Source organism: Cygnus olor, chromosome 29, assembly GCF_009769625.2.
Source record: "Cygnus olor isolate bCygOlo1 chromosome 29, bCygOlo1.pri.v2, whole genome shotgun sequence".
Classification (NCBI taxonomy): Eukaryota; Metazoa; Chordata; class Aves; order Anseriformes; family Anatidae; genus Cygnus; species Cygnus olor.
Window position 1 is genome coordinate 137,556 of NC_049197.1, and position 22,731 is coordinate 160,286.

The following is a 22,731-nucleotide window of genomic DNA, read 5'->3' on the forward strand; positions in this document are numbered from 1 at the left end:
GAAAGAAGGATGGTGACAGCCTGGTGACTGGGCTTCCCTGCGTTTGCTCCGTGGGGCACTGTGATTGCCGCGGGCTCCAGTTTAAGAACAGATCCGTATTTGCAGTGAAGGGGGTTGTTTGGTTTGAGAGAAGTGAACCCACTTGCGAAACAGCCTCAACCTCACCAAGCAATGGTTTTGCTTCAATTATTATCATATTTTTATTTTTTTTTTCTGCAGACAAGGTGTTGCCATTTTGGGAAAAGAGGACAAAAGTATCCAGAATTGTTTGGGGGAGGGTTATTTGTAAGGTTTTCTGCAAGAAGGACATGTGCTTCTGTGCCCCCAGGAACATCCTGTGGTCTCTGCCTAGGTGCTCACAAGAACCCGCCTGCATTTTCGGGTCATTTTGCACTTGCAAAGACTGGTGTTTAATGCGAGATGGCAAATGCCCCACTCCTAGGGTTTCCTACTGAGTCTCCATCACCCAGTCTGGGTAACCTGGGGCTGGCAGACACAAGTTGCTGGCCCTCCCAGTATCCATCTGGCCACTGGTGGTGGGCGCCTTGTGGCTCAGGGGACAACTGGATGTGGGTTGTGGGACCCTGAGCCCTCCTCCAATGCAGGGGTATCAGGGGTATCAGGGGTGTCGGGACCTGCTGAGTGTGAAGACAGCCCCGGATGTTGGGACGGCCGCATGCAGGGGAAGGGAACCAGCATGGGTCAGTGTCTGTTGTGTTACCCAGCCCAGGGTGTGAGTTCCTTGCATTGGGATTTGGAAAGAAATACAATAGATGCCATGTTTTATGAGTTAATTGAGGAATGAATTCGAGTGGCATTATATTGGCTGTAATTAGAGCTGTAATGAGATTTTAATTGTTGCTAATCGTGTTTATGATGGGAGGGCCTCAGGAGCTACCAGGGCTGCTTCCCTTGGGTTGGTCACTGAACAAATACGGGGAAGACTCACGCACTTTGCATTGGATGGGACAGCGAACAGCTGGTGAGCAGGCAGCATTTGCTTTTATGAGGGACTCTGTGAGAAGGATGGGATCATTGTCTCCCGGGGTAATCTGCCTCCTCATCCTTGATGCTGTATTTACGTGGCTCATGTCTCCTGAGCAGCAGGAGTCTCTCAGAGTCCTGGAGGATGAGATGTTCAGGGCAGAGCTGAAGCGCAGGGAGGTTATATGTGGCTGAAGCAGAAGCCAGCATCCTTTGGTCCCTTATCTCCTCTTGGAACAGGAATGGCAGCACCCCCAGCTCACTTGCCTTCAACTCTACTTGTCCAAGTTTGAAAGTCGCTCAAATACTTAGCAGAAAACCTCAGCTGACCTCTGTACGTGCTCCATCATCCATCAAGTATCTGGCCTTGGGAGAAGACAGGAGGGAATTTTGATTTACTGAACTTCTGGCAACCGCATCACCTGTGCCCGGTGCTGCCAGCAACCCTTCCTCCTCTTCTTCCTTATACCCACTGCCTTGGATTCTGGTGCTTCTGTGCCCTTTGCCTTGCTCCCATGCTCACCCGCTCCACCCTGGGGGCTGGCTGATGTTCCTTTAGGTTTACGCTCATGACCCCACAACCCACATTTTCTGACCATCTCTATTGCTACTTGAGCACCCAGGCATGCCGCGGCACAATGATGCCCGCTGTTAACCACGGGCTGAAGCCAACCCATGCCTCCCGTGGCACGGCGTGCTGATGAAGACAGCGGGGACATGGTCACCAGGTGCCAGCAGAGGGCTCGCAGCCTGCTCAGGGACACGGCCCTGTGCTTGCACACCCGAGCTCGCTCTTGTCCTCCGGGTTGATGACAAATTGACTGCCCTGCAAATTATGGGCCAGGCTGAGATGCAAACTTCAGGTCGTTTAGAAAAACACTACCTAAAGGGAGCACTGGCTTCATGGTGCTTTGCTCCCGGCTGACAGATGGATGAAAGGACAAGTGAGGCATTGCATCGCCAATAAATAACCACGTTTGTGACAGGTCTGTCTGAGCTGCTGGTCCTCGGGCTTGCCTCATCTTTAGAGGGCTTGACATGTGTCCAGATTCAGCTGAAGCTGGAGCTGGTCTTCGTTCCAGGCACAGACCTTGTGCTGGTCCTGGGGGTCCCCAGAACAGTCCGCCTCCCTCCTCCCTCAAAAAGCACTCTCTGAAGTCCCTCCAGTAAGGCATTTGTGTTGTCTGTGCCTCCGCAGGTGCTGGAAACCTGCTGGAGCAGAGGCTGGGCTGGCAGCCAAGGAGCCAAGCCCGTCAGCTGGCCTGGGTTGCTCCTTTCTTGCCTCTCCAGTCAAGCCCAGTTCCTTGCAGACACAGAAAAGGGAATGAAGGGGCCCCCCGTGGCAGGTATTTCTCCCGTGATGGGGGGACGGCAGTGTTAGAGGTTCTCAGCTGGGAGGGTGCTTTGGTTGTATGGCAAATTTCTGGTGAAAATGTTGTTTGTTGGGAAAAGAGAGGCCAGATCCCCTCCGCCACCTCTGCTGCCGTGCACAAAGTCACCATGGTCCAAGGTTTCCTGGCATCCCGCAGCCTCGGTGTCAAACCCAGGGCTCAGAAGGTGCCGATGCTGGAGAAGGAGCAAATCGAGACCTCAGCAAAACCCTTGCCTCTTGTTGGCAAGGTGGGAGCCGTGACTTTTCCCTTGTGAAGACTCGTGGTGGGCTGTGGCAGCCTGCGGCAGGTCGCCAGGTCCTTTTTCTGGGCAGGGGGGGTATTTTGTGGTGGGGCTGTGATGGGTGGTAGCACCAGGCTAGCAGAGCATCGGCAGTAAGTGCAGTGGGGTGCTTCAGGTCTGGGGCATCCTGTGGCCATGCTGAGGACTCGGTGAATTGCACTGAGCTGTGCGATTCATGGCTCTGAGAGGATTTCAAAGCAGAGACTGTGGCAGGTGCCACTAGAGGGCTCAGAAAAGACATTAAGTACATTGTAGAAAACATATATACACACACATCTCAGTTACTCCTTACTGCCCAGAGTTAGCTGCCCATCTCCCTGCAACGTGCAGCAGGAGAGAGCCAAAATGGCTGGGGCTCGGGAGGTGAGCCGTTCAGTGACAACGTGTGAATTGAGAAGAAAGCAGGATAGGATGCTTCCTGGGAAGCTCCTCTTGATAAAGGACAGCTCTGAGCAGCAGCTCAGCATGGCAAGATTAGACAAAATAGGGACAAAGCAGACAAAATGCCTTTAGAGTTGGGCATCACAAGGTGCTTACACTACGTGACCTTTTGATGGAGCTTTCCCTTGCTGGGCTTAGGTCTAGTCTAAGAAGAACCAAAATTCTGGTGCTTGGTGTTGGTTCACCTGTTCTCCACCTGTGTTGTTGTCCTGTGGGTGCTGTTATTGCTCCTGCAGAGCTAATGACAGCAATTGAGGTTCCAATAACTCAAAAGAGTGATTTACTCAATTGATCAAAGTCTGACCTTGATTAGACTAATTATCAGCTCTAACCACTCGGGAGGCCAGCCCAGGTGGGACGTAGGCATGATGGTGTGGGTGTGGTGACCTTCCCAGCTGTAATGACACTCCGCACAACGACGGCAACACTGGGACCCACTTCTTTTACCGGCTGCTAATCACATTGTTTACTGGATTCTGAACATCTGCCAGAATTATTTCCAGCTGTTTCAACTTCCTACTGGGGTGGGAAGTATGTTATTAAAATTGCTCCCATCACAAGCAGCCCTTTTGGGTGCTCGCTGTGAGTCTTTCAGCATGTTCTCTTCCTCTGCTCTCTGACCAGGAGAACTGGTGATCCCCCACCCAGCTGGGCAGGACAGGTCCACTGAGCAGGTTTCCAGCATTTCCTGGGTTTCCGTGGATTTTGTGAGAGTCCTGCCAGGCACGGCATGGGGTCATGGCTCAGACTGGGCTCGCTTTGGCTGCTCACCCTGGGGAGCTGCTGGAAGCCAGCCCCAAGACTGGGGGGCTCTGGGGGACTGTGACTTCTGGGGGGCTGCTCCTGTGTGTGCTGAGCACTGGTGTTAGCTCCAGCAGCTCCCTGTCCTTATTCCTATTGTGGATTCAGACTATGAAGCCGCCCTTATTTTTTTCCTTTATTTGTGTCATGGATGCCTTTTACATTGATATTTTCCTACTGAGGAGCAGCTGCACACAGAAAGAAGTCATGTTTTCTCATGGCACCTGGCATGTTTAACCTAGAGTTCAACCCAAGTTTCCTTCTCATGCTCATTTTTCCTTTTATTTTTTTATTCTGCAGCTCATCTATATTTCTCCTGAAACCCTTTGGAGATTTCATCTCTGCATGACTCCAGCACAGCACGCCCCAGCTCCAGGGCATCAGAGTGGCCCTGTGCTACCTCCTCATGAGTGCAGCTGCATAAAATAAAGTAAGGAAAGCAACAAACCTCTGCCTCATCCACTCACTGCAGTTAGTAACAGCAATAGAAAAACTGCTTCATTATTTTCACACATTGTGTTAAATTAGTACTTTCACATTCCTTGTAGGGGAAGTAAGAGATTAAGAGATATTATAATTATGATTAGTATTTTCTGAATAGATCATTTAATATTATAGGTGGTTAAAATTAAGTTATAGACTTGTTTACCTTCCTGTTACCCTGGAATAATTAGTCATTAGTCACTTGTTAACGGGTCTGCAAGGCAAAGTGATGCTGCACGTGTACCAGAAGAATACCTGCTGGTCCAGACCTGAGGCTAAAAGGGAGCCCTAGCGCTGCCCACCCCATGCAAAGTGGCTCCTGCAGGTGAGAGGAGGCAGGGAAGTGACACAGAGAGGCTCCATCCCGCAGAGCTTTGGCTTTTTTGGAGCCGAGCACCCATTCTGAAGCCATGGGGAGGGATGATGCTCCTGGAGCCCTTGGCCTGGCTGGCGCTGTCCTTGTGAGCCGAACGTTGGTTCCAGCCTCCTACAGGCTGGTCCCCTGGTGTCTTGGTCTCCACCCAATCCCATTTTCTGGCCTTCTTCAGCCCAAAAGGCGACCGCCCACGTGCCAGTGGAGATGCAGGGCTGTCCCTGAGCTGTCGTGGTCCTCAGGTTGCTTCTGTGCATTCGCACCACAGAGCAGCTCCCGGTGGGGAGGCTGACGGCAGGCACGGTGCCTGGTTCCTGCCCATCTGCCCACTGAGCTCGCACTGTTGGGCTCCATCGTCTCCCACCCTGGTTCTGCACAATGGAACCGGTGTGTTTCCACAAAGCGCTTCTGTTTACTGAGGCAAATGAGCGTTTTCCCCCCAGAAAAACATTCCTGGCCTGCAGGACCGGGTGCCAGCCTCCGTCAGTCTCAAAGCCCTTCCACCTTAGGGGGCACCCAGACCTCTCCAACTTTCCTCTCCAGGAAGCTTCGCAACCTTGGTGTGCTGGGCTGGCAATTTGCCTGGCTCTGCGCATGCCCTGATGTGGGGCCCTCTTGCTTCTCCTCCTCCTCTTCCTCCCTTCCAGTCTCTTTGTGGCTGTCATTGGTGCTGACAATGGAAGGTGGGGGAAAACGAAAGTCTGTGGGATGAGAGGCATTTTTATAGGTGTGCCTATGCGACCCCAGTCCCATTTCCTGGGTGTCTGAGGGCCCTACTTACACAGGTATTTAGGCAATCAGTGATCAAGATCTGCAATTTCAGTCCTGTGTATGCATGTCTATCTCTTCCATCTGCACCGCTATTAAATTTAAGTACTGTATTTATTAATGGACTACTGTACCACGCTGCTGTGTGTCCAGTGGCTGCCAATTTCCTTGCAGTGCTCATTGGACATGGCTTGTAAAGGGCATTGGTTTGTGTCCCCAGGTGACCAGAAGAAGATTTTGCACGTTTTTCTTCCCTGCCCTATTTTAGCCATTTAAGCTTTCTATTTTGGGTGGATTAGACGGTCCTGTGCAAGTGTAGATCCATTTCCTTGAGCGCAAGAAGCAGCCTAGGCAGTAAATTGGATGCCTTTTGGATACCATTTTAATTTGCTTCAACCCCCCACCCAAAGAACCAGGGAGACTTGCGTGGCCCCTGAAGGACCCCACTCCCCGACAGACTTAATGATGGCCACCACCATGGGACGGACGTGTTGGGCCTGTGGTCCTTGTGGTGCACGTGTGGTGGGACATCTCCTGCTGTTTCTTTCTGGTCTATGCATGTTGGGACCTCTCTTGTTGTTTCTTTTTGGTCCACGTGTGTGTGTCTTGCTGTTCCCTGTGAAGTGTCGGAGCTACTCGGAGGCGTCTGAGAGCGATGCCAACTGGCTGCGCGGCAGCAGGAGGCATCTCCTTCCTCCGCAGGATGCACGAGCATCTCTGAGCCCGGATGCGTCGCTGCTTCTGCAGCCAGCTCAGCAGGTCCAGGTGTGGCTGGGGCCACTATGCCAAGGTTGATTCGTGCCAAGGCTGATTTGTGTTGAGGCTGAGCCATGCCGAGGCTGAGCTGTTTTGAGGCCGTGCAGTGCTGGGGCTGGGCCATACCAGCGCTGGTCCCAGCAGCAGCCCAGTTTACGTGGCATACGGGGCAGGATGGCTGCTACTTCAGTGGGGTTTGCAGGATGCTGGTGCCTCGTAGAGCAGTGCAGAGCTTCTGCATGCTCCAGCAGCCATGTGGTTTGCTTTGTGCGGGGAACTGGTGCATGAGTTTAGGGCACTGGTTTTGTGTGGGCACTGGTTTTTGTGCAGCACTTCCTTGTGAGGTGCCTGCGGTGGCTTGGTGCAGCTGGCAGCAAATCTGGCGTTGTGCTAATCCCCTCCTGAGCCTAACGATGCCCTGAGATCTCAGCCCACCCACTCATAGGTACATCAGCTCTCCCTACAAGCCTCCCATTCAGGGGATTCTGAGTCTCTTCCAAAGGGACCTAGGGTGAGGGCTGCGAAGCCCTGGCCATGTAACCCACGCACCTGGGGGGATCGGCCCAGCACCCTTGGGAAGAAGCGCATCCTCTCAAGGCGCAGCCCAGTGCATCTGAAAGCTGTGCGAGGGACCAGGGAGAGGACCTTGCCCCATGGAAATTGTTCCACCAGTGGTTCTGGGGATGCTGGATTGGATTTTGGTTGCTTTTCTGAGATATTAGTCAAAGCTGGAGGCTTTCAGTGGTGTCAGCAGCAGGACGCAGCCTGCTTTGTGTAGCACATGCTTTGGGTGATGGCACGAATCAAGGTGGGTCGCCCCCAGCCCAAGTCACTATGAGGACAATACCAAGACATCACATCTCATAAAATGAAGTGCCCAAAGCGGTGGGGAAATTCAAGAGAGGACAAACCATGGTAATGCATATGGATAACTGTGCGAGTTGTAATTAATGATGGAGGGCAGGCTAATGAGATAAGGAAATCTCACCTGAGCAAAGCTCATGAGTCAAGCAGGATTTGGAGAGTTTCACAATTCCTCCACTGGTGTGTGGTGTTTACTCTGTCCCCTGTTCAAGCACCCATTAATTGCTGCCTGATGAACCAATCCAATAACAATATTAACAGACCTGCTAATTACCACGGAATGGAGGCTAACTCCTCCAGATCATATAAAGGAGAACTTCTGTCACCCCCAGCAGAGGAGCTGAGGATCCTTCACTCGTTTCTCCTCCCGTTTTGCACTGTCCCCACCTGCTCTCTCGTCTTGTCCTAACACTCCGAAAGCAACGACATGAGCCACCAGTTCTCCAGATTTGGGGACGGGTACTTCAGCTCTTCTTCTGCTCACTGCGGCACATTGGGGAGCGGGAGGAGTGCGGCTGCCATGAGCCATTGGGAAGGCGACAGAGAAGAGAGATGGGGTGGTTATGGGTATGGCAGCAGGAGCCTCGGAGGGTTTAGGAACGTTTCTCCCAGTGGAGGCTATGGAGAAGAAGGAGGATATGGCAGGTGCCTGGGGTTCGGTGGTGGGGGATATCTTGATAGGGGCTTTGGAAGAAGAGGGTATTTTGTGGGAGATTTTCACGGTGGTGGTAGCGTGTACAGAGGAGGACCAGGCGGAGGGGCACGTGGTGGATATCTTGGCCTTGCCTTTAGCGAGCAAGGGGCTGGACGGAGCTTTGGGCACGCTGGTGTCAGCAGAGGCATCGAGGAGGTCCGCATCAACACCAGCCTGCTGAGGCCGATACAAATACAAGTTGACCCCCAGTTCCAGAGGATGCGGTCAGATGAGAAAGAGCAGATTAAGACTCTCAACAACAAATTTGCATCATTCATCGATAAGGTAAGTCCCTGTTCTTTTTGGACTTCTTATCCAGGATAGAGGGAATGGCAGGGGTGCTTCAGTGCCCACGAGACATGGGGACACGCCTGATTCGGGCATCTGATCCCCCTTTACATTGCATCCTCTGCCCCAAAAATCTCAGCATTGGCTGGATTCCCTTACGCTGGTGTGAAGTTGTTAATAGCTTGCTATAAATGCTGCTGCATGAATCACATTTAGCCCTGGGATAAGTATCTCTGAGTCGTCTTTTGTGGCAAGACAATAACAAACTGCTGGTATGTCACTGACATCATAACTCTTCCTTTTAGAGGAAAAGGGTATGTGCATGGCTAGTCATGTCCTGGGGCTTGAGAATTGTTTGTGCTAGCAAGAGAAATGGGTGGTGGACTTGGACATCCTTGGTATGTTCTGTTTCTTTTCCCTAAGCAAAGCAAAAGTCCCATTTCTACCAACCACGAAGCAGAAAGTGACTCCTTTGCTTGGAGACCTGAGACTCTTCCCAGTGGCCAGTGGCTCCCACGTTGTTCTTTACCTTTTTTTGTGTTATGCCCAATGCTTCTGCCTCTATGTGCAGTCTTATCTTCCCAGCCATTCCTACTCACAGGCACGGGAGAAAAACATCCAGAAAAACACTTCCACCCACACAGACCTGGCATGTGCCTCTGTTTGGGTGTTCACATGTGTCTCTGCACGGGGTGGAAGCTGGTGTTATTTGTCCCACGTGAAGACATAAGGGCTTCTTGTATCACCTTACAGAAACTCGTTGGTTACGCCCAGCTATTTTAAGCATGCTTAGTGCTGAAAAAATGGGAGCACCTTTGACTCTTTTTTTTGGAACCTTCTGGATGTCAGCTCCCAGCTCACAACCTTTTTTGCTGTCCCTTTAGTTTTCCAAAAATGCCAGCTCTGCACGGTGTAGGTCTTTCTGACCTCCTTCTCTAAGGCGAGAGAGATTTATGGAGAGGTCCTGTGTGGTCTGGGAAGGGGCTGGCTCTTCTCACCCATATGTTGCTGCCAAGCTCCTCTGCTTTGCCTTCCAGGTTCAATGTCTTGAGCGGCAGAACCAGGCCCTGATGACCAAGTGGGAACTTCTGCAGCAGCAGAGCTCCAACCCAGAGGAGAGCAGGAACATCGCCACGTTCTTCCAGTCGTACATCAGCAACCTGCAGAGGCAGCTGGAGATGCTCCAGAGCCAGAAGGAGCAGCTGGATCCAGAAGCCTATAATATGCTTCAGCTTGTTGAAGACTACAAAAAGAGGTGAATAGTCTCAAGACTGGGAAAAGGCAGATTGTAGAGCTGGGATTTTCCAAAGTGGTGATAATTGTGCTCTGGGAATGCACAGCTTAGCTTCTTGCCTTCAAGCGGTTTGTAGCCATTGTAGCACTACTCTGCGGCAGGTTCACTGTGGGACGCTGAAGCTGGAAGAGCAAACCAGATCCAGTGGGGGTAGAACCCAGCGCAGTGACAGGAAAAATCTGTGGATTTATCGTTTTGGTACTCCTTCATGCCCTGCCTCCCCCAGGCAGCGAGCAGCCCTGGATTCCTCACCCCTGCTTCCCTGGCAGGGGTTTGGTAAACCTGGAGGCAGGAGGAGGAGGGACAGAGCTGAGACGGGGCCAGTCGAGAAGAGTCACTTCTTCTGGCTCAGCGGCATCCAAGAGACGTAACACTTTTCTACATGAAACGAGTTCAGAGTCACAAGGGCATTGTAGCTGATCTATAGCATGTTCTGTCTGCTGATGTAGCTTATGCCTTTGCAGAGGGTTTGCCATTGGTTTTGCAGCTGCTAGAAATTAAATGAAGTTAAATGAAAGCTTCACACATTCACTGTTTGGGCGATTCCCTTTGCTTTCTGAGCCACTTGACTGAAAAATTAAGACAAGCGATGAGCTACACATTTCTTTTCTCTGCTGCGACAGATTCGAGGATGAAATCAACAAGCGCACGTCCAAGGAAGAGGAGTTTGTGGAGCTTAAAAAGGTGAAGTAATGCGTGATGTTGAGTTAACTTAAAGCTTCAGAAATAAAACAGCAACTGGATGGTTGCTGAGGTTTGCAAAAGTGGGGGTTTTGCCTAACTGAACTCCTCTAACTGGAGTAATCTAAAACCTGATCTTTTCACTGCAAGCAGGGAGAGAAATTTTCAAATGAAAGCTGAGATTCTTAGGCCATTATCTGACTCCGGGAATGAGGGCTTAATTAAATATTATCAAGTCTTGTAAGAATTGCATTTCGGTGGAGAGTTTGCCATCAAAGACACATAAGGGTCTGTGGATTTCCTTGCAGGAGCTGGACAGTGCCTACATGGGGAAGATGGAGTTTGAAGTTCGGGTGGAAATACTGAAGCAGGAGCTTGAGTTCCTCAGATGCTTGCATGATGCTGTGAGTATGCCTCTGGTTAAAAACTTCCCCTCAGGTCAGGAAGCACACACATCTTTGGAGGCTCCAGGAAAATTCCCATTTGTGTGTAGGGAGGTGTTGCAGAGTGGGTCATCCTTGGCCTTGCATCTAATAAAATTGGTTTTTATCTGTGAGTGAGGAAGGGGGCTGGTGTGTCATGAAGGCTGGAAGAGACACTTGACAATTACAGCTGGTGGTGGAGCGATAGGACCTGGGGTGTGCAGGGGAACTCTGGTGGTAGCTGTCCTGAGGTCCCGTTTCATTCCTCCTAACAGGGCCTGAACTGCTCAGTTGGCTGTTGAAATCCTAAATCTTGTTTTCCTCGCAGGAGCTGTCCCAGCTGCAAACAGTAGCTGGCAACACCAACGTTGTTCTGTCCATGGACAACAACAGGGAGCTGAACATGGATGGCGTCGTTGAGGAAGTCAGGCAGGAGTACGAGGCAATTGCTCAGAAAAGCAAAGCTGAAGTAGATGCCATGTACCGAGGCAGGGTGAGTAGGTATCACCGAGGCAGAGAGATAAGTCTGTGCCTGGCTTGGGGTTCATTGGCCCAGAAACCAAAAATTCTGTTCTCTTCTTGCTGCACATCAGTACCAGGACCTTCAGAACATGTGGGTAAATCAACGGGAGCAACTGAGGAACAGTTACCAGGAAATCCAGGAACTTACCAGGCAGATCCAAAGACTCCAACCAGAAATTGAAATCGTAAGGAAAAAGGTAAAGCTGATACTTTCCAACAAGACTAAACCATTCAGGTCGTTCTTACACGGGGGACTAAGCGCAGCCTGCCCTGCACTCAGCCCAGTGCAGCCTGTCCTTTGGAGGCAAACCTAGAGATGATATTTGCTCTTCAAACTGAAGCAGATTTAGATTTTGGGTGTCTACACTGGGTTGTAATTTGAGTTGATTAACCCAGTCAGGTGTTGTATTGTTTGAGTTCTGTCATTGAGGCGGGAGAGCTGGAAAATCCCTGTTCTGTTGGAGGGCTACAGATGCATTCTGTCTGTGCCCTCCACAGAATGCTGGACACGAAGAAGCCATTAAGGATGCTGAGCAGCATGGGAGCTCTGCTGTCAGAGACGGCCAGAAAAAGCTTCAGGATCTGGAGAACGCCCTGCAGCAGGCCAAAGATGACCTGGCTCGAATTCTTCATGATTATCAGGAGCTCCTGAATGTGAAATTGGCCCTAGATATTGAAATTGCTATGTACAGGTCACTGCTTGAGGAGGAGGAGACCAGGTAGGTACAGGCTATTCCCCCTGGGTGGGAGCAGCCGTGCTGTGCACTGTCCCATCCTCTCACCCATCACTTAGAAGAATTGTTGCCTTGAAGGGGTGAGATTTTTCAGCCTAGTGATAGAGGCTAGGCTTACTTTTATATTTATTGGCTGCATCGTCTCAATGCTGCTTTTCATCCACAGGATACAAGAAGGCGCACCAGCCACGATCTGTAAGTATCTTGAGGTTTTGCTTTTTCTTAAGGGCACTGTTATCATTCTGCTGTCAGCAGCACCTAACACCTAGCACCAGAACAACCGCATGTGCTTCTAGATTAGTTTCCTAGGGAAACAAAGTAAATGGTACTCCCTTCTGAGAGGGTATGTGTATACGCATTTATATGCTAATGTATGTGTCAATCTTGATCTACTAAATTTTGAACTTAACAGTTAAATTGAACCAAATCTCTAGGAAGCAGGAAATATATCACTTAGTCAGAATGTCCATATGGTGCCTGTCAGAACTAAATGGAAAAAAAAAAGTCCTCAAACCTATGGAAATAGGAGCTAAGGGAGAGACTGACGAGTGCTTTCCTTCCTAAAAGAAAAGGCTGCACTGTATGTTCACCTGCAGTGTAAGGCACAGATCACGTAAAACATAAGCTGGTCAAGCCATAAGACCCAGAACCAGATGAGGCAAAATTTCATTACTATATTGATAAATGAAGAACCTTGCTGACAATACGAACTGATACCATTATGAGTACTAGAGAAGCTCTGGTGACAGCCATAAAAAAAAATGTATATATATATGCACATTATATATACATATATGTATATTAATTTTGCTTATAATAGTTACCACTAAAAAATAAGGTGGATATGCTTTCATTCCTTGCAGGTATTGTTAAACACACCGCGAGTTCTGCTGGTGGCTTTGGAAGAGACTCTGGGGATGTGAAAACAGGGAAGGGAGGGATGAACACTGGTGGTAGAACAAACTCTGGAAGGAAAGGGTCAATGTCAGAAAAGAGAGGAGCGGGTGCAAGCTCAGGACCTGGGGGTGTAAACTATGGCAGTGGAGGGTCCATCTGTGGAGGAGGAGGGGGAGGAGGCTCTGCCTCTGGAGGGAGCTCTGGAGGTGGTGGGTCGAAGTATGGAGGCTCTGGAAGCTCAGGTCATGGTGGGTCAAGCTATGGCAGTGGAGGGCCCATCTGTAAAGGAGGAGGGTCTGGGTCTGGAGTAGGGGGAAGCTCCGGAGGTGGTGGATCCAAGTACGGGAGCTCGGGAAGCTCAGGACATGGTGGATCGAGCTATGGCAGTGGAGGGCCCACCTGTAAAGGAGGAGGGTCTGGGTCTGGAGTAGGGGGAAGCTCCGGAGGTGGTGGATCCAAGTACGGGAGCTCGGGAAGCTCAGGACATGGTGGATCGAGCTATGGCAGTGGAGGGCCCACCTGTAAAGGAGGAGGGTCTGGGTCTGGAGTAGGGGGAAGCTCCGGAGGTGGTGGATCCAAGTACGGGAGCTCGGGAAGCTCAGGACATGGTGGATCGAGCTATGGCAGTGGAGGGTCCATCTGTGGAGGAGGAGGAGGCTCTGGCTCTGGAGGCAGCAGTGGCAGGAGAGGGTCTGTTTCTGGAGGCTCTGGAAGCTCAGGGCATGGTGGGTCGAGCTATGGCAGTGGAGGGTCCATCTGTGGAGGAGGAGGAGGAGGCTCTGGCTCTGGGTCTGGCATAGGAGGAAGTTACGGAGGTGGTGGGTCTATGTCTGGAGGCTCTGGAAGCTCAGGTCATGGTGGATCGAGCTATGGCAGTGGAGGGTCCATCTGTGGAGGAGGAGGAGGCAGCTCTGGCTCTGGAGGCAGCAGTGGCAGGAGAGGGTCCATGTCGGGCGAAGGTGGAAGCTCAGGTCATGGTGGATCGAGCTATGGCAGTGGAGGGTCCATCTGTGGAGGAGGAGGAGGAGGCTCTGGCTCTGGAGGCAGCAGTGGCAGGAGAGGTTCGATTTCTGGAGGTTCTGGAAGCTCAGGTCATGGTGGATCAAGCTATGGCAGTGGAGGGTCCATCTGTGGAGGAGGAGGAGGAGGCTCTGGCTCTGGAGGCAGCAGTGGCAGGAGAGGCTCCATTTCTGGAGGCTCTGGAAGCTCAGGGCATGGTGGATCGAGCTATGGCAGTGGAGGGTCCATCTGTGGAGGAGGAGGAGGCTCTGGCTCTGGAGACAGCAGTTGTACGAGTGGGTCTGTTTCTGGAGGCTCTGGAAGCTCAGGTCATGGTGGATCGAGCTATGGCAGTGGAGGGTCCATCTGTGGGGGAGGAGGAGGCTCTGGCTCTGGAGGCAGCACTGGCAGGAGAGGCTCCATTTCTGGAGGCTCTGGAAGCACAGGTCATGGTGGATCGAGCTATGGCAGTGGAGGGTCCATCTGTGGAGGAGGAGGAGGCGGCTCTGGCTCTGGAGGCAGCAGTGGCAGGAGAGGGTCTGTTTCTGGAGGCTCTGGAAGCTCAGGGCATGGTGGGTCGAGCTATGGCAGTGGAGGGTCCATCTGTGGAGGAGGAGGAGGAGGCTCTGGCTCTGGGTCTGGCATAGGAGGAAGTTACGGAGGTGGTGGGTCTATGTCTGGAGGCTCTGGAAGCTCAGGTCATGGTGGATCGAGCTATGGCAGTGGAGGGTCCATCTGTGGAGGAGGAGGAGGCAGCTCTGGCTCTGGAGGCAGCAGTGGCAGGAGAGGGTCCATGTCGGGCGAAGGTGGAAGCTCAGGTCATGGTGGATCGAGCTATGGCAGTGGAGGGTCCATCTGTGGAGGAGGAGGAGGAGGAGGCTCTGGCTCTGGAGGCAGCAGTGGCAGGAGAGGTTCGATTTCTGGAGGTTCTGGAAGCTCAGGTCATGGTGGATCGAGCTATGGCAGTGGAGGGTCCATCTGTGGAGGAGGAGGAGGAGGAGGCTCTGGCTCTGGAGGCAGCAGTGGCAGGAGAGGTTCCATTTCTGGAGGCTCTGGAAGCTCAGGTCATGGTGGATCGAGCTATGGCAGTGGAGGGTCCATCTGTGGAGGAGGAGGAGGCTCTGGCTCTGGAGGGAGCAGTGGCAGGAGAGGTTCCATTTCTGGAGGCTCTGGAAGCTCAGGTCATGGTGGATCGAGCTATGGCAGTGGAGGGTCCATCTGTGGAGAAGGAGGAGGCTCTGGCTCTGGAGGCAGCAGTGGCAGGAGAGGCTCCATTTCTGGAGGCTCTGGAAGCTCAGGGCATGGTGGATCGAGCTATGGCAGTGGAGGGTCCATCTGTGGAGGAGGAGGAGGAGGCTCTGGCTCTGGAGGCAGCAGTGGCAGGAGAGGTTCGATTTCTGGAGGTTCTGGAAGCTCAGGTCATGGTGGATCAAGCTATGGCAGTGGAGGGTCCATCTGTGGAGGAGGAGGAGGAGGCTCTGGAGGCAGCAGTAACAGGAGAGGTTCCATTTCTGGAGGCTCTGGAAGCTCAGGGCATGGTGGATCAAGCTATGGCAGTGGAGGGTCCATCTGTGGAGGAGGAGGAGGCTCTGGCTCTGGAGACAGCAGTTGTACGAGTGGGTCTGTTTCTGGAGGCTCTGGAAGCACAGGTCATGGTGGATCGAGCTATGGCAGTGGAGGGTCCATCTGTGGAGGAGGAGGAGGAGGCTCTGGCTCTGGAGGCAGCAGTGGCAGGAGAGGTTCGATTTCTGGAGGTTCTGGAAGCTCAGGTCATGGTGGATCAAGCTATGGCAGTGGAGGGTCCATCTGTGGAGGAGGAGGAGGAGGAGGCTCTGGCTCTGGAGGCAGCAGTGGCAGGAGAGGCTCCATTTCTGGAGGCTCTGGAAGCTCAGGGCATGGTGGATCGAGCTGTGGCAGTGGAGGGTCCATCTGTGGAGGAGGAGGAGGAGGCTCTGGAGGCAGCAGTAACAGGAGAGGTTCCATTTCTGGAGGCTCTGGAAGCTCAGGGCATGGTGGATCAAGCTATGGCAGTGGAGGGTCCATCTGCGGAGGAGGAGGAGGCTCTGGCTCTGGAGGCAGCAGTGGCAGGAGAGGGTCCATTTCTGGAGGCTCTGGAAGCACAGGTCATGGTGGATCAAGCTATGGCAGTGGAGGGTCCATCTGTGGAGGAGGAGGAGGCGGCTCTGGCTCTGGAGGCAGCAGTGGCAGGAGAGGTTCCATTTCTGGAGGCTCTGGAAGCTCAGGTCATGGTGGATCGAGCTATGGCAGTGGAGGGTCCATCTGTGGAGGAGGAGGAGGCTCTGGCTCTGGAGGGAGCAGTGGCAGGAGAGGTTCCATTTCTGGAGGCTCTGGAAGCACAGGTCATGGTGGATCGAGCTATGGCAGTGGAGGGTCCATCTGTGGAGAAGGAGGAGGCTCTGGCTCTGGAGGCAGCAGTGGCAGGAGAGGCTCCATTTCTGGAGGCTCTGGAAGCTCAGGGCATGGTGGATCGAGCTATGGCAGTGGAGGGCCCATCTGTGGGGGAGGAGGAGGCTCTGGCTCTGGAGGCAGCAGTGGCAGGAGAGGGTCCATGTCGGGCGAAGGTGGAAGCTCAGGTCATGGTGGATCGAGCTATGGCAGTGGAGGGTCCATCTGTGGAGGAGGAGGCGGCGGCGGCTCTGGAGGCAGCAGTTGTAGGAGTGGTTCCATTTCTGGAGGCTCTGGAAGCACAGGTCATGGTGGATCGAGCTATGGCAGTGGAGGGTCCATCTGTGGAGGAGGAGGAGGAGGCTCTGGCTCTGGAGGGAGCAGTGGCAGGAGGGGGTCCATTTCTGCAGGCTCTGGAAGCTCAGGTCATGGTGGATCGAGCTATGGCAGTGGAGGGTCCATCTGTGGAGGAGGAGGGTTTGGCTCTGGAGGCAGCAGTGGCAGGAGAGGTTCCATTTCTGGAGGCACTGGAAGCTCAGGGCACGGTGGATCGAGCTATGGCAGTGGAGGGTCCATCTGTGGAGGAGGAGGAGGCTCTGGGTCTGGAGGCAGCAGTTGTACGAGTGGGTCTGTTTCTGGAGGCTCTGGAAGCTCAGGTCATGGTGGATCGAGCTATGGCAGTGGAGGGTCCATCTGCGGAGGAAGAGGAGGCTCTGGCTCTGGAGGCAGCACTGTCAGGAGAGGCTCCATTTCTGGAGGCTCTGGAAGCACAGGTCATGGTGGATCGAGCTATGGCAGTGGAGGGTCCATCTGTGGAGGAGGAGGAGGCTCTGGCTCTGGAGGCAGCAGTGGCAGGAGAGGTTCCATTTCTGGAGGCTCTGGAAGCTCAGGGCATGGTGGATCGAGCTATGGCAGTGGAGGGTCCATCTGTGGGGGAGGAGGCTCTGGCTCTGGAGGCAGCAGTGGCAGGAGAGGGTCTATGTCTGGAGGCTCTGGAAGCTCAGGTCATGATGGATCGAGCTATGGCAGTGGAGGGTCCATCTGTGGAGGAGGAGGCTCTGGGTCTGGCACAGGAGGAAGTTATGGAGGTGGTGGGTCTATGTCTGGAGGCTCTGGAAGCACAGGTCATGGTGGATCGAGCTATGGCAGTGGAGGGTCCATCTGCGGAGGAGGAGGAGGCTCTGGCTCTGGAGGCAGCAGTGGCAGGAGAGGGTCCATGTCGGGCGAAGGTGGAAGCTCAGGTCATGGTGGATCGAGCTATGGCAGTGGAGGGTCCATCTGTGGAGGAGGAGGAGGAGGCTCTGGAGGGAGCAGTGGCAGGAGAGGTTCCATTTCTGGAGGCTCTGGAAGCTCATGTCATGGTGGACTGAGCTATGGCAGTGGAGGGTCCATCTGTGGAGGAGGAGGAGGAGGCTCTGGCTCTGGAGGCAGCAGTGGCAGGAGAGGGTCTATGTCTGGAGGCTCTGGAAGCTCAGGGCATGGTGGATCGAGCTATGGCAGTGGAGGGTCCATCTGTGGAGGAGGAGGAGGAGGCTCTGGGTCTGGCATAGGAGGAAGTTATGGAGGTGGTGGGTCTATGTCTGGAAGCTCTGGAAGCTCAGGTCATGGTGGATCGAGCTGTGGTGGTGGAGGAGGAGGCTCTGGCTCTGGAGACAGCTGTGGCAGGAGAGGGTCCATTTCTGGAGGCACTGGAAGCTCAGGGCATGGTGGATCAAGCTATGGCAGTGGAGGGTCCATATGTGGAGGAGGAGGAGGCTCTGGCATAGGAGGAAGTTATGGAGGTGGTGGGTCTATGTCTGGAGACTCTGGAAGCTCAGGTCATGGTGGATCAAGCTATGGCAGTGGAGGGTCCATCTGTGGAGGAGGCGGCTCTGGCTCTGGAGACAGCTGTGGCAGGAGGGGGTCCACTTCTGGAGGCTCTGGAAGCACAGGTCATGGTGGATCAAGCTATGGCAGTGGAGGGTCCATCTGTGGAGGAGGAGGAGGAGGCTCTGGGTCTGGCATAGGAGGAAGCTATGGAGGTGGTGGGTCTATGTCTGGAGGCTCTGGAAGCTCAGGTCATGGTGGATCGAGCTATGGCGGTGGAGGAGGAGGCTCTGGGTCTGGAGGGAGCAGTGGCAGGAGAGGCTCCATTTCTGGAGGCTCTGGAAGCTCAGGTCATGGTGGATTGAGCTATGGCAGCGGTGGGTCCATCTGTGGAGGAGGAGGCTCTGGCTCCGGAGAAAGCTGTGGCAGGAGAGGTTCCATTTCTGGAGGCACTGGAAGCTCAGGGCATGGTGGATCGAGCTATGGCAGTGGAGGGTCCATCTGCGGAGGAGGAGGAGGAGGCTCTGGAGGCAGCAGTGGCAGGAGAGGGTCCATGTCGGGCGAAGGTGGAAGCTCAGGTCATGGTGGATCGAGCTATGGCAGTGGAGGGTCCATCTGTGGAGGAGGAGGAGGCGGCGGCTCTGGCTCTGGAGGCAGCAGTGGCAGGAGAGGGTCTATGTCTGGAGGTTCTGGAAGCTCAGTTCATGGTGGATCGAGCTATGGCAGTGGAGGGTCCATCTGTGGAGGAGGAGGAGGAGGCTCTGGGTCTGGCATAGGAGGAAGTTATGGAGGTGGTGGGTCTATGTCTGGAGGCTCTGGTAGCTCAGGTCATGGTGGATCAAGCTATGGCAGTGGAGGGTCCATCTGTGGAGGAGGAGGAGGCTCTGGCTCTGGAGGGAGCAGTGGCAGGAGAGGCTCCATTTCTGGAGGCTCTGGAAGCTCAGGTCATGGTGGATCGAGCTATGGCAGTGGAGGGTCCATCTGTGGAGGAGGAGGCTCTGGCTCCGGAGAAAGCTGTGGCAGGAGAGGTTCCATTTCTGGAGGCTCTGGAAGCTCAGGTCATGGTGGATCAAGCTATGGCAGTGGAGGGTCCATCTGTGGAGGAGGAGGAGGAGGCTCTGGGTCTGGCATAGGAGGAAGTTATGGAGGTGGTGGGTCTATGTCTGGAGGCTCTGGAAGCTCAGGTCATGGTGGATCAAGCTATGGCAGTGGAGGGTCCATCTGTGGAGGAGGCGGCTCTGGCTCTGGAGACAGCTGTGGCAGGAGGGGGTCCATTTCTGGAGGCTCTGGAAGCACAGGTCATGGTGGATCAAGCTATGGCAGTGGAGGGTCCATCTGTGGAGGAGGAGGAGGAGGCTCTGGGTCTGGCATAGGAGGAAGTTATGGAGGTGGTGGGTCTATGTCTGGAGGCTCTGGAAGCTCAGGGCATGGTGGATCGAGCTATGGCAGTGGAGGGTCCATCTGTGGAGGAGGAGGAGGCTCTGGCTCTGGAGGCAGCAGTGGCAGGAGAGGCTCCATTTCTGGAGGCTCTGGAAGCTCAGGTCATGGTGGATCAAGCTATGGCGGAGGAGGGTCCATCTGTGGAGGAGGAGGCTCTGGCTCTGGAGAAAGCTGTGGCAGGAGAGGCTCCATTTCTGGAGGCTCTGGAAGCTCAGGTCATGGTGGATCGAGCTATGGCAGTGGAGGGTCCATCTGTGGAGGAGGAGGAGGAGGCTCTGGGTCTGGCATAGGAGGAAGTTATGGAGGTGGTGGGTCTATGTCTGGAGGCTCTGGAAGCTCAGGTCATGGTGGATCAAGCTATGGCAGTGGAGGGTCCATCTGTGGAGGAGGAGGAGGCTCTGGCTCTGGAGGCAGCAGTGGCAGGAGAGGCTCCATTTCTGGAGGCTCTGGAAGCTCAGGTCATGGTGGATCGAGCTATGGCAGTGGAGGGTCCATCTGCGGAGGAGGAGGAGGCAGCTCTGGAGGCAGCAGTGGCAGGAGAGGGTCCATGTTGGGCGAAGGTGGAAGCTCAGGTCATGGTGGATCGAGCTATGGCAGTGGAGGGTCCATCTGTGGACGAGGAGAAGTCTCTGGCTGTGGTTCTGGAGGAAGTATTGGTAGGAGAGGTTCCATGTCTGAAGGTTGTGGAAGCTCAGCCCCTGGTTCCTGTACGTTTGATGTTGGGGAAGGGTCTCCTTGTGAGGGATCCGGCTCTGGGGGTTCCTTCAGTTCTGTCTTTGAAGGGCACAGCTCTGTTGCTTTGGGGTCAAGGTCCGCGGGCATCTCTGATTCTGGCCGAGTTGGGGATGGCTTTGGATGTGGGAGCAGCTCTGGGGAGGAGGAATACCAGTGAGGCATTTTGGGTTGTGGCGGACTTGAACCGTTTGGTCTTGAGGATGGGGCTGGGAATGGGACTGATGGAGGGTGTGCTCGCAGGGGGGAATGCTTGTCTGCCTGGGGATGTGGTCAGGGACCCACCCTTCTTCCAGAGATCCCTACCACAATAACATCTGCATGCAAAAATCTGCAATGGCATTGCCTCTGTTTTGGAGGCAATGGTGCCTTTCCTGCCTGGCACCCCATCACCGCTGGTCTAGTCACGTCACCCGCAGCCCTGGGCACTCTTCTCCCTGCACCCCCATGTGCTGAGTGCTCCAAGCTGCCCGCCATGCATGGGCTCACCTCTGTTTTACGACTGCATTGTGATGGTTGCTATTGTTTCTGTAGACTTTCTTTGTATTGCTCTGAGCCCTTCCACTGAGGCCGTTTGGGACCTTTTTCTTTGGCAACTAAAAGCTTGAAACCCTCCCTGGTGTGTGTGTGTTGGTCTATTCAGGGCATACCCTGACGTGCGTGAGAGGTGCAAACCTGGGGGTACAAACCCGTAGGAAATCTCACCTTCTGGCATGGCTCAGGACCTTGTTGTCGCCATGCCTTCTAAATATTGCCCTCTACAGGTGCGAGCCAGCTCCTGCTAGCTGGGAGCATTGGACTGGGTGCGAACGGGCTCACGCCACCAGGAGCATCACCACGGCCGGGTGGAGATGCTCAGGGTGCGCTCGATGCCACCACCTGGTGGGAGAAAGGAGCTGGCCCTCGGGCGCCATCCTGGGTGAGGGAGCTTCGGGCTCCAGCCCTCTGCCGTGCAGAGGTGGCAGGAACAAAAAGTTCCCTCCCTTGCTTTACTTTGGCAAAAAGCTGTGAAGTTAGGCATGGCACCATTGTAGCACTACAAGAATTATGGGCCTCCTGTTCTCACTGCTGGGCCTCTTTCCAAAATTCCTGGCGGTTAGAGGATTGATGAGCTGTGATTGCCCTGGTAGCTGTTCCCCTTGCTACTTCCTCAGTGCTCACAAACACGTACGGCCCCCTCTGCTCGGAGGCACACGAAGTGCCACCAGCCAGATGGAAGTGGGCAGATCTGGTGGGTCTTAAACCCAGAGTGCCCCCACAAGCAGATGGTGTGCACAAGTACTGCCTCTGGTGGCATCTTCTGCTGTCTGGGGACCCAGGGCCATCGGGGACACCAGGACTGGGGGTCAAAGATGAGGCTGGTCCAGACAGAAGAACCTTTTCCTACATCTGGGAGTACACAAAAACCCAAGTTTGTGAGTTTTGCTCATCAAAGCATATGCAGGGAAAGAAAACTTTCCAAAGCAGGAGCCATAACTGCGTAGGCTCCAAACACAGCGAGGGAGCAGGACCCAGCACCCACCCTGCCTGCCTGGAAGGCTCAGCCTTTCTTTGCTGGGTGCAGCGGGCGAGCTTGCTACCCGGGAGGTGTGGGAGGACACGGGTGTCCCAATGCCCACCCGTGGGTGCAGCAATGGGGTTCGGTGGGAAACTGGGGAGGGCCAGGCTGGAAGCACAAAATGGGAGCAGAGCACTCGGTGCAGCTCCGGGCCAAGTGTCCTCCTTGTGGGCTACGATCCTGCTCTTCCAGCTGGGGTTGCCACAGACTCTGTCTGCATTTAAGTGGGCGGTGAGGCACCCCGGGCTTCAATCACTGCTGCTCCTTGGTGTGTGGGTGTAATTGATAGTGCTGTCAAGAACCTGCAGTTAAGCTGGTTGTCTTTCCAGCTACTGCATACCATCGATTGTCTCTCTTGCTGGGCTAAGGGCAAACTGTTCCAGCGCAGAGCATTTGCAAATAATGAGGTACGAGAAAACCTTGGGCACCAGCTGCTCCTGGAGCCAGAATACCAGCAAGGTTTCTGGTAACCCGTTTTGCTTTTCATCAGCCTTCTTGCGAAAGATGGTGAAAAAGCCCTCCAATGAAACCAGGAAGTGAGAAAATAATTAAAAAAAAAAAAAAATCCCTGCAAAGCCCAGGGAAGAAATGAGCAATTGAAATGCTTTTTTTTTTTTTTTTTTTTCAATTGAAACATAAACATTTAATTGCCAAAAAAAGGCCAACTAAAAGTTACGGATTAAGATGGCATAATAGCAGGGGAAAACCTTTTCTTTCAAGCCCTCTGAAATGAAACCATTTGCCTTTCTGTTTTGAAAGAGGCTTTGGAAAGGAGCCACCAGGACAGAGATGTAATCCTGGCCCCACCTCTGAGGCATTGTGAGGCTCTCAGCAAATATATTAAACGTATCAGCCTTTTCTTCCCCAGCTGTCAAGCAACTCTAATAAATCATTTTTATTTGCCTTGAGGTATCCCGAGAGTTTTAATTACAAGCTCAAGTATAAAGGATAGTAACAGAGAGCAGCCATACAGCAGCCCTATTAATAAGGTGCATGTTTTTGCCTGGTACTGGTTGCTGGTGCATTCATAGTCTTCCCATCAGGGCTAAGCCTACCGCTGTTCCCAATTAAATGGTTAACGAGCATCCAGTTAACAGCTTTGTGGCTAAGCCTC

At 53.6% G+C, this 22,731-nt stretch overlaps 2 protein-coding genes across 51 annotated transcripts; both read left to right on the plus strand.

Annotated features, from left to right (window-relative positions):
- The first annotated feature begins 7,491 nt into the window (after positions 1-7,491).
- LOC121061217 (keratin, type II cytoskeletal 1-like) lies at positions 7,492-11,768 on the plus strand. Its single transcript, XM_040539773.1, has 7 exons — positions 7,492-8,123; positions 9,164-9,381; positions 10,044-10,104; positions 10,410-10,505; positions 10,852-11,016; positions 11,117-11,242; positions 11,544-11,768. The coding sequence occupies exons 1-7, from the start codon at positions 7,572-7,574 to the stop codon at positions 11,766-11,768; spliced, it is 1,443 nt and encodes a 480-aa protein (XP_040395707.1). The 5' UTR covers positions 7,492-7,571.
- Positions 11,769-12,891: 1,123 nt separating this feature from the next.
- On the plus strand, positions 12,892-20,480 carry LOC121061185. 50 transcript variants are annotated; one of them, XM_040539661.1, is made up of 15 exons: positions 13,387-13,647; positions 13,768-13,932; positions 14,053-14,121; positions 14,494-15,150; positions 15,382-15,609; positions 15,727-15,972; positions 16,204-16,269; positions 16,387-16,558; positions 16,787-17,436; positions 17,899-18,069; positions 18,403-18,573; positions 18,700-18,882; positions 19,360-19,398; positions 19,513-19,599; positions 19,723-20,480. In XM_040539661.1, the coding sequence occupies exons 1-15, from the start codon at positions 13,531-13,533 to the stop codon at positions 20,371-20,373; spliced, it is 3,672 nt and encodes a 1,223-aa protein (XP_040395595.1). In that variant the 5' UTR covers positions 13,387-13,530; the 3' UTR covers positions 20,374-20,480. The 50 variants fall into 50 exon arrangements, 34 of the variants coding, with proteins under 34 accessions (XP_040395582.1, XP_040395595.1, XP_040395593.1 ...); XM_040539648.1 differs by lacking the exons at positions 13,387-13,647; positions 14,053-14,121 and adding an exon at positions 12,892-12,918 and having other exon boundaries at positions 13,648-13,872; positions 14,359-15,150; XR_005814984.1 differs by lacking the exon at positions 14,053-14,121 and adding an exon at positions 18,994-19,224 and having other exon boundaries at positions 13,387-13,872; positions 14,359-15,150; positions 19,357-19,428; positions 19,543-19,581; positions 19,714-19,756.
- The last annotated feature ends 2,251 nt before the right edge of the window (positions 20,481-22,731 follow it).

Coding starts and splice junctions, on each gene's coding strand:
- LOC121061185 (XM_040539646.1), top strand. CDS start 13,531: ATGGTGGATCGAGCTATGGCAGTGGAGGGTCCATCTGTGGAGGAGGAG. Junction 15,634..15,750: donor AGGAGGAGGAGGCTCTGGAG/GCAGCAGTAACA, acceptor CTGGCTCTGGAG/GCAGCAGTGGCAGGAGAGGG. Junction 18,883..19,359: donor GTCCATCTGTGGAGGAGGAG/GCTCTGGCTCCG, acceptor TCTGTGGAGGAG/GAGGAGGCTCTGGCTCTGGA.
- LOC121061217 (XM_040539773.1), top strand. CDS start 7,572: ATGAGCCACCAGTTCTCCAGATTTGGGGACGGGTACTTCAGCTCTTCT. Junction 10,506..10,851: donor TCAGATGCTTGCATGATGCT/GTGAGTATGCCT, acceptor TTTTCCTCGCAG/GAGCTGTCCCAGCTGCAAAC. Junction 11,017..11,116: donor ATGCCATGTACCGAGGCAGG/GTGAGTAGGTAT, acceptor GCTGCACATCAG/TACCAGGACCTTCAGAACAT.